Consider the following 10,164-nt stretch of genomic DNA (forward strand, 5'->3'; position numbering starts at 1 on the left):
AAGGCAACGTGAGGCATTTGCTCATTTACTTGGGTGTGGAGCTTTGATGGTGAAGGGGACGGCTGGTTTTGTAGAACTGGTTTGTAGGCTACACTGTTGGTGAAAGTCAGTACGAAAACAGCCTTCAGTCTTTCCTTCGCCTCCGTTTCACCTACCCCAGTGTTTTGGTAAGTACTTCGACACGAACATTTTTGCGTTATTTCGTTGGCTTTAAATAGAGGTCTTTCAGACCTAAATTTTGAAACCATTGGTTGCGACAGCTGCATTGCGGACATGATTAGTTACTGTAGCTGAAGGTTTATGCCAGTAAACTTTTCAAGGAAGGGCCTCATCTCGGCACTGTGTGTAACATACAAGGCCATCCTTGGGTGTTCCATATTGGATTCAACCCGAACAAATTCAGCCACATTCTCGTTGCGTTGTTTTCCGGATGTCGCAACATAACAGAATTTAGTTGTGCGTCTGTTCTCTTCTGAATTATTGATTCGATGGCTGTCATAATTTCGGTTGCATTCACGTTCGCCCAGGAACTAAACTGTTACTAGATATTACTTTGGGAAAATTGCGTTGCAGTGCCGTTGATTTTTGGAAATGACGGTTCCATTTTCGGACCCATTGCTGACCACAGTCTGAGATTAAAGCTGAGTTTACTTATTTAAGCTTGAGTAGCAGTAGTAAAATCACTACATAATGCGTTATTTAATATGCATCGTTATTTTACGTAGAAAAATATTTTTCCGCCAGTTAATTTTCTGTTTGCCATTAAGCAGCCTAAAGCATGAATTAACGCCATATTTCAACATTGATTCGTCTCTGTAGGCCTACATAGTTGGGAAGCTACACATTGCTGGCGTGTGTAAAATTATCTTATCCATCTGCAGTTTGTATCCATAGGCCTACATTCGTTGTGTATGTTGTGTTTTGGGAATGGGGTTTACTGTCGCTCCTAACAAATGGTGGTTGAAATTGTCTTTAATCCCACTAGCTCGTCTTGCACGTGATTCTCCCAGAATTTAACCCCGAGACACCTTCAAGATGTTTCTGGCCAAAAAACTCATTGGTGGGATCATTGACGTTGTAAGGTAGGTGTGACAAGCCTCCGGTGGTTCCAGAATAATGGTAGCCTATTTGGCTAGACACATGAACTCCGACAATCATACATTCTTAGCCACACCCACTGCACATGCACACACTCGCATACGCTCACATACACATTGTAAAGTAGTACAATAGTTAAGCAACCACAATATATATAGAGCGGAGGACAGAAGGGAACTGCGCGTCTCTATTATCGTTGGATGTTTCTGGTTAAAGTATAGGTTAGTACCGTCATTTCTGAAAGAAATTTTTAAGAAGATATGTTTGGGTTAAAGGTTTTTTTAATTTTTTTATTTAATTTATTCTTTGGGCTTGTTATGGATGTAATCTATGCACGTTCAGGATATGTACTTTGGTTCTTAGTTAGCATAGTTCACTTACATTTAGTGATATTGCATACCTACTGGTCTGGGACTATTTTCAGCTGGGTCTGACACTATTGCTGACATTTTGTACATCAGGTGGATGCACATTTTTTTACTATATTATAGGTTGCACTATGAGCATCTGCTAAATGAATGCGATCTAATGTAATTTAAAGCGAAGTGTGATGTCAGGTGAATTTCTTGGCAGTTTCTATAGTATATCTTTGGACTCATACATGATCCTATGTGGCAGACCAGACAATGTACCTCATGGTGGTTGTTTCCAAACAATAATGTTGTACACGCATTGTGATTAAAGTGGATAGCAACCACATTTGTGTGCTGACGACCTTGGGTGTCTAAGTTTTTATTGTGCTGTAATACTCAGGTCCATCTCCATGGTTGTCCCTATATGAAACATTTTACTGTGATCTAATCTACGAGTGAACCAGTGTTGGTGTATACAGCTAATTAGCTCATTCAGCCAGGGCTATTGGTAGGCACAATAACCTGCTTACATACTGCCATTCCAGGAAAATTGCCCATCCTTGCATTAGTCACTAGCGTTGTCCAACCAGATGGCCCAGAGAGGTGCAGCACTTTCAATCAGTATATCCTCCAGGTGACACTGTAGGCACTCTGCACCTGATTCATAATTGAGTGCACAATTATCAGAATTAGACTTTATTGGCCAAGTATGTTTTTATGCATACAAAGAATTCACTTGGTTAATCAGTGGTTCTCTGTGTAGCAGTCAAGACAAAATCAATGAACATGATTGTCAAATGAATGGCTAATTTTGACATTCTTAAAAAGCATTCATTTCGCCTACTATGGGAAAGAGGCAATGGAGGGAGTGTCATGATCACCACCAACGAATAATTTTTCTCCAAATGCATGAGTGCAGCAGTATCCAGTGGTGACTGCACACAGGCAGAAGTAATTTTGCACAACTTGCATTGTATCAGTTCAGGGCATGTACAAGAGTAATATCAACTAGCATTTGCCGTCCAAATAACCTTTTAAAAAATTTTTTAAAAATCCAAAGAGGGAAAATATTGAAGTCAAAGATTGTCTTGGGCAGATCATATGTCAGCAACGAAAAAGACAGTTAAGGCCTGGGGCTGCATGTCATTTGTGATTTAACTGATGCTTTTTATAGTGCAAATGGCATACAAAACTTTGGGGTTTAACTAACCGTTTGGAATCTACTAACGTAGTCCAAGGACATTAAACAGACTTCCCAGAATTGTGTGGAGTGTGTGGAAACCTGCAAAATGAAGTTCAGTGTGGCTGAATATCCAGGGCCGGACTACTTTATGGCGCTTGTTAGAATCCACAAGCCAGTCTGGCCAGTGGGTAAAAAAAAAAAAGTTAATTTCATGCCCATGAAAAGGCAACTAAATTTTCAGCGTAAAAGCTGTGAGACAAGACATCCCTTTATTTCCCTTTATTTTAGTTAATGAAGAGTAAAGGGGGATTTGATTGAGGTCTTTAATTCATAAAATGGATCAAAAACATGAACTACAATGCACAAAAATCAGGGCTCATTTTTTTTGCACAGAGATTTGTCAGTGTGTGGAATAGTTTGCCAGGTCATGTAGTAGAGGCATAGACTATAGGGGTTTTCAAGTCCAGGTGTTATGCAGACACTTTTGTTTGTTGATGGATGGCCTGTTCTTGCCATTGTGTGATTTAATTCTCTTCTTTTTCCAACAGCAATATCGACCCTGGCCAGTTTGTGCCCTCTGACCCTGTAAGTTGAAAGCTTTTTTGCTGCTGCAGTGGTAATGCTAATGATTGTTACACTGGTTAATTTCTAGTGTCACCTGTTTTTGTGGTGAATATCAAATGAATAAACTGAACAGTGCAACCATGCTGGATATATATTTATTTATTGCACAAGTTTTAAAAAGCAGATTTAAAGAAAAAAATGGACAAAAGAAAAAATGTGTGTGTGACCCAATTTGGGCTTATCTAGGGACCACACCCAAGAAGTGTTCCTGCTAAGTTTATTTTTCCTAGTAAATTTGAGTAGATCCTTGTTTGGTCTGCTGTGTAAAAGGAATGTTGTGAAATTAAACTAGATTATATTATTGGTTGGCACCCAGGAGCCGTTTTTTGTTTGTGTCTGTGAGCTGGTCCGTGCCTTTGGGGCGGGTGGTCTGTGCCTCGGGGCGGCTGGTATGTTTCTCACGACGGCTGGTTTGTGCTCTTTAGCCCCCTGCCCGCAGGCCTCTGGCATACGCTGAGCAGCATGAGAATGATGAGGAGAAGCAGTTCCGCAAGGTTTTCCAGCAGCTCGCTGGGGATGTAAGTAAATCGCTCCGATCATTTCCCACTTGTCCATCTCTGGCCTAGCTCCTCTGAATGCGTCTGTGCGTGTATGTGCGTAGCGTGTGTGCGCATGTTTGTGTACTCAATACAGGCCTCAACATTGAAGCATTTCTGCTTGTCCAGGACTAGTAGAAATTCATTATATGACAAGCGAATGTATTCTCCTGTTCTCTGAACAGTCAAGTATACATTTCCTTCATTTTCCTGTTTTACTGCGATCAGTTTTTGTATGATGCGACGGCTTTCATTGACTGGCCGCTCCATTGGGTTTAGAGTGTACTGACAGGATTTCATCGCTTAACCATCTGTAAAATCCGTTGGCTGGGAGTGCCAGACGGGTGGAGTTTGTACTTTCTGCATTCAGCTGGGTTACCCTCTCTCAGGCAAGTTTACTTAAGAACAGCTGAAGTCCTGGAATGGATTGCAATGCATATTTGATCCAGGTCTGGTTTACAGTCAATAAAATGTGTGTTTAATCAACAAGTCAGTAACTTATTGTTGATATTGTCTTTAGTCTGTAGAACTTACTGCTCAATTCCAATTTGTCCTTCAAATTTTTAGTGTGACTCTGATATTGTGCACAATTTTGTAAAAATTGCTTTGTCTTTTTTTTGAGAAATTTATTGAGGAAAAAAAAAACGCTTCTGTAAGCTTAATGTGGAGGCCTGGCAAAGTGAATATCATGAAATACACAAGTACATGTAAATGTATGATGAGAGAACCACTGACAAACAAGCACAGAGATGGGGACAGTTGTTTTTTTATGGTAATAATCTGTATACAGTATGTCCTCCTGTAGCAACAGCAGTTCTGTTTCCTTGAAAACACACCTGCCACATATTTGTTTAGGCAAACTTTCACCTTTTCTTCCTTATTTGACCCGTCTGGAAAAGTGCTGGGGACATAACCCCCCCCCAGTAGTGGAACATTGGTACTGCTGATTATTGTATTTATACATTTTTTTTTTTTGCTTCTGAGAAATTTGTGGCATGAGATTTTGCAGTTTTTGCCAAGTGTGCCTTAGGTGAGTAAGGTTGGGGAATGCTGCATTAACAAAACCTTTGCCTAATCTACATACTGTAATTCTACTGGTTCATCAGGGTGGTTTCATTCGGCCAGTCTAATGATTTCTTGATTTATTCAAATAAGGAAAAAACATTCAGTGAACATTATCTGAACATGTAGGAAATGTATGAAGAATTGATAATATAGTTGTGTTTATTTTTATCTTATTTAGAGAGAAGGTAACCATAATTGAAGTTGTAGTGGCAGTACGCATAGTTACTACCACCATCTAATGTATGTATATTTACTCTTTAGTAAACTCTTATACTTTAGTACTCTGAACCCTGAAATCCTATGAGAGAGCTGTGGTGTTTGGACGCCTGACTCATTTTAAGGCGTGACCATGCATTCTTCTGGGCTCTTTGGCTGTACATTATGAAAATGACAAACCGGTTTCTCTGGGTCAAGAGGATTCCCTTTGTTAACTCTGACATGAAATTTATGGTTGATGTCCTTTACAACAAGTCTCTTGTTCAAATATTCTGAAATGTTCCACCGTTTAAAAGTAGGTGTTTTATACCCCCTTTTTTCTTTTTAGGATAACATTTTTTCCTTTAAATTTAAAAAAGGAAGACTTTAAATTATGCTTGTTTATTGCACATTTCAGCACGCACATTTAAGAATTAAAAAATTTGTTTTTATCTTGCAGGACATGGAAGTGAGTCCCAATGAGCTGATGAACATCCTGAACAAAATCATTTCCAGACGTGAGTTTACCTGACTCTTAGTGCTAACTCTGAAACATTAAGTCAATATTGCAGAATCTGTTCTGTGGTCAGTGTGTTTCAGTGTATTTTCAGTGGAATCCATTATGGAATTCTTAATAAAATGGCACCCTCTTTTTTTGGCTCTTATTTTCTCTGTGTGCTTTATGTCTGTTGATATACAAGGGCCACCCTGTGATTAGCTCAGACTAAGTCGGATAGCACACAGTCTGTCAAGAGAAAAGTCATAGGTTTAATGAGTTTCTGACTCGCAGGACGTAATGATAGCATAGGCAGTAATGGGTTCGGGGCTTCTGTTGAATTGCAGATGCTGATCTGAAGACAGACGGGTTCAGCATTGAATCCTGCAGGAGCATGGTGGCAGTCATGGATGTATCCTTCCTCAGAAAGTGCACAAAATTGGGATGTCTGCCTCCGCTAGAAAAACCATAGTGTTTACTCTAGTCAGTATTCAGCAGAAAGTGCCTGTTTTCAGTGTAACGGGGTCGAAATGAACACCCTCCACCTGCCAAATGTGGGTAACGTATTGCTTGTGGCAGGCACAATTGTCAAGTCACCCGTCATGGTGGCAGGTACGTTTTTTTATTTTATGAATTCAACATTTTTAAAAAATGAAATGCATTGAATTTCTATGATTGGATGTGGTTACAAATTTCAGTGTTGCACGTGTGACCTAAAGTCAGTGCCATTGGCCGTAGGTGCTATGCCACTTTGATCGACAGTTAAGATTTCACTCTCTCTGGTGTTGATATTGGCCAGTTATCAAGCACGTGAACCAAGAAATACACAAACATTCCTGCCCACTTCCTTCACTCAATCCTGCTTGCTCTTGCTGGAGGCTAGCGAGCAAACATACTGTATGTGGTGACATTTTATGCAAACAATTCAGCCTGCAGAAAAAGAGTCATGAAGCTGGGGGTGCAGGTAACAGTAAGGAAAAAGAGATACTTCGGTGCGAAATGGAGGGTTTCGAAAAAAGGGGAACGACGTGACATGCTGGGTTATGATGAGAGCACAGGTGTGTTTTGTACAGTGTACTGGGAGCTAGCCTCCAGCAAGAGCTAGCTGAATCCCAGATGTTGTAAGCGTCTGTGTTTGTAATTCTAATGATTTCAAAAGGGACAGGTAAAAAATTTCAGCCGCCTGCCACAGTGCCTGATCGAGAGAAAAGAAGTTCATTTCGGACCCTGTGGTGTCCAGCGATGGACCCTTCGGTCCAGTTGAGACCCCTGGCCACACTCGCGCAGGTCGCGCACCGCGTGGTCTGCACGGTGCAAGAAGGGGGGTTCCAGTAGCAGGCTTGTCTTCGTCTGTTCGCTCAAAGATGACCCCTATCATTGGTCGGCTCCTTGCCAGTTGTGCTGTCCTGGTGCTGTGACTGCAGCTCAGCTGTTGGGCTGCAGCAGTGGAATGGTGGAAGTACCACCTGGCAGCGGGTGCTTTTGGAAGAAAGCATGTGCCTGTCTGGTGCTTCCAGACTGACAGAGGATGTTGCAGTCATGAGATGGGACTAAAAATGTTGATTGGAAATCCTAAACAGGCATAATGTCCTTTCTTTGATTCTTTTTTAAATCAGGAGTAGAAAATGGCAAAACAAGTGTGTAACTTGGACTAAAAAGTATATTCATTTAGGGCCATGAAGATAGAAATGGCAACAGTGTTGTAGAGACACGGGATTATTGGTAGGGGCAGTACGGTTTGCTATTGTCTGCATGCATGGCTGTTGGATTTTGTTCTTTAACACTGACAACTAGAGTGACAGCACTGGCAAGTTGGGCTTCCATGAGTTCAAATATCTGTGGAACAACATCAAGAAATGGCAGGTAAATACTTCACCACCTAGTTTGTGGCCATTTTGTCCTTTAATTTTCTTTTAAATGCATGATTAAGAACATTGATATTTTGTTGTACTGTTACCTTTATAGTGCATGTATGTGAGTATATGATACCAGTTCCTCTATGATTTTGCATTTTTCTGTGTTTTTTAGTTTTAAAATTATGACTACTCTTGCTATAATAGTAGTATCTATCTGTAAACACATCTCTTCCATTTTGGCAAGTGTTCTTTTTTAGCCAAACAATAAATCAAGGTTGAGGGAAATAAAACTTTCACTTTTCAACAAAATGTTGCCAGGTTTACATCTGAATTTCAGAGGGATGCAAGTATGTGCGTTTCTTTTTTTGAATATCTCTCCAGGGCATCTACAAGCAGTTCGATGCTGACCGCTCTGGTCTTATTGGTGCCAATGAGCTCCCCGGTGCCTTCACCGCTGCAGGTGAGCCCAGGAACCATAGCAACAACCTTGCTCAAAGATTTGGCACTTTCTACTGAAATAGTTTATTTTATTTTATTTTTTAATACAGCGCTGTGTGTCTGGGATGTAACATAGGATATTTTATGTAAGTGTCTGAGGGTCCAGGACACTGTGTCACTGTGTTTTTGGAGGCCATGTCTAGCTGAAATGATGTTCTTGGTGCGGTGATGTACCCCACCATTTTGGGAACCTTATACAGACTGGGCCAGGGTGGAACGTGACCAGAGCTGTGTTGAGCAACAAATGGGGGGGAGGGGGGGAAATCCGCATTAATTTGGGAGGGCACTCTCTGGTGGACACATCTGGCGCTGACATGGTCAGTATTCAAAACATGACCACATGGCTTGCCACAGTTGGGAACATCGCTCCTCAGTTCAAAAAAGGGGGGGAGGATGTAAAACAACAGATTTTGGTTGCCCTGACAGCTTTCACATTTGACACTTTTCTCTTCTGGCCAGCTTTTTGTTATTCAATAAGGGGTATTGCACCAGCTATGCTTGTGTGTGATCCACATCTAAGTTTAGGTAAGGTGACTTTCAGTGCTGCGACTGCAGGTTCTAATCACGTCAGTTTAAGCCAGCGTCAAAGCCCCCTTTTGCAAAAATAAGTGAAAAAATAAAATTAATTCAAAAACACTAAAGACTACAAGTAGCATATCAAACAGATACTGTGACAATGCAATATCAGATGTGTTTTGTATAGGTGAACGATACCAAAAGACATGATGAGCCTTTCTTTTTATTTGTTCTTTCCAGGTTTTCCCCTCAATGACCAGCTGTTCCAGATGATCGTTCGAAGGTACAGCGATGAGAATGGCAACATGGACTTTGACAACTACATCGGCTGCCTGGTTCGCCTGGACGCCATGTGCCGTGAGTGCAGCGTCTCCTGCTCAAGTTCAGTCATGGCTGCTTTCAAAACGCCAAGCGCATGATGAATAACTAATCTACTGTGTGTGCCTGCAGGTGCATTTAAGACTCTCGACAAGGACAACAATGGAACCATCAAAGTGAACATCCAGGAGGTACAGTTTTTATGTTGGTATAAGCCATAAAATGAAGATTCCACTCTCATTAAGTAGGCAGTGGCTGTGTGGGAATTAAGCTGCAAAATATTCTGAAAACTGCTACATAGGTTTTAAGAAGCAACCAAATACGTGATACATAGAAATAAAACCTATTGCCTAGTGATGTGACATGGCAGGCTTCAGAAAGCCTATTGTGGGTGGTGTTTCTCTGTGCTTTCAATTATTGACTAATTTTTATTTCAGCCAATCTAAACGATTCTCACATGGTGCCCCATAGCTCCACCCATTACAGAATCTACAAAGCCGTTCTCTTATCAGTATTATTAGTATTGTGTGTCACACTTTAGATATTTTGGGGCGCTAAACTGATGAGATTTTCAGTTGAATAAAGCGTCATTTAGCTTCAAGATGGTAGCGTAGCATAAAAAAAGTAGGGGGCTTGATTTGAATTTCCAAATAGAGCACTGCAGTTGCACACTTAACTTAACCTGAATTGTTTCAGTACATATTCAGCTGTATAAATATGTTGTATGTAGAACAGTACGGTGTAAGTAATTTATACTAAATGCTAACATGACATTGATTAACCGAAACATTCTTTCCCTCTGTCAACAGTGGCTGCAGTTGACCATGTACTCCTGAACAAAGGAAAAGCCTTCAGAATAACTCCTGTTGTTAGTGGCACACTTTGGCCCCTTTACACCCAGCTTAACACTGCACTAGTGTCCTTTGCATGTCTAAGTCTTCCATTGAGGATAATCCTGTCAGACTTTTCACATTTACCAAATTTCCCCATGGCCTTTTGGGCATTTGACACAGTTAGAAAATTTTTAAAACATATAGTTGCCAAATGTGTAACCACGTTGCCATTTTACTACTTTCTTTGCTGCCTGCATTCCTAGCTGCAGACTGCATCAATAGCCATATTAAATGCAGTAGCCAAATGGCGTGTTGGCCAACAGATACAGTTGTAGTTCCACCACTTGGTGGCAGTGTTGCAACAATTGGAAGAGCTTTTGCATTGGAAGACAAGGGTGTTTCCAAATGTTACATTGTTGTCTTTGATCTGAGTCCTCCCAGAAGTTTGTAATTCTGATGACAAAGTTTTGGGTAAAAGGGGTATTTGATTAAAAGAATAGTTACCATTAATTTGCCTCTGTCTTTTAATATCGAAAATCTCACTGCCAGCTTCAGTGTCAGTTCTCATGGTAGACATTTTTAATAAATCTGTC

At 40.7% G+C, this 10,164-nt stretch overlaps 1 protein-coding gene across 1 annotated transcript; it reads left to right on the plus strand.

Annotated features, from left to right (window-relative positions):
- The first annotated feature begins 5 nt into the window (after positions 1-5).
- LOC135236848 (calpain small subunit 1-like) lies at positions 6-10,081 on the plus strand. Its single transcript, XM_064303424.1, has 11 exons — positions 6-167; positions 986-1,082; positions 3,183-3,219; positions 3,684-3,776; positions 5,515-5,572; positions 5,898-5,962; positions 7,345-7,413; positions 7,788-7,866; positions 8,661-8,777; positions 8,871-8,929; positions 9,548-10,081. The coding sequence occupies exons 2-11, from the start codon at positions 1,036-1,038 to the stop codon at positions 9,572-9,574; spliced, it is 651 nt and encodes a 216-aa protein (XP_064159494.1). The 5' UTR covers positions 6-167; positions 986-1,035; the 3' UTR covers positions 9,575-10,081.
- Positions 10,082-10,164: the final 83 nt, after the last annotated feature.

Source organism: Anguilla rostrata, chromosome 12 (assembly GCF_018555375.3).
Source record: "Anguilla rostrata isolate EN2019 chromosome 12, ASM1855537v3, whole genome shotgun sequence".
In the NCBI taxonomy this organism is placed as follows: domain Eukaryota; kingdom Metazoa; phylum Chordata; class Actinopteri; order Anguilliformes; family Anguillidae; genus Anguilla; species Anguilla rostrata.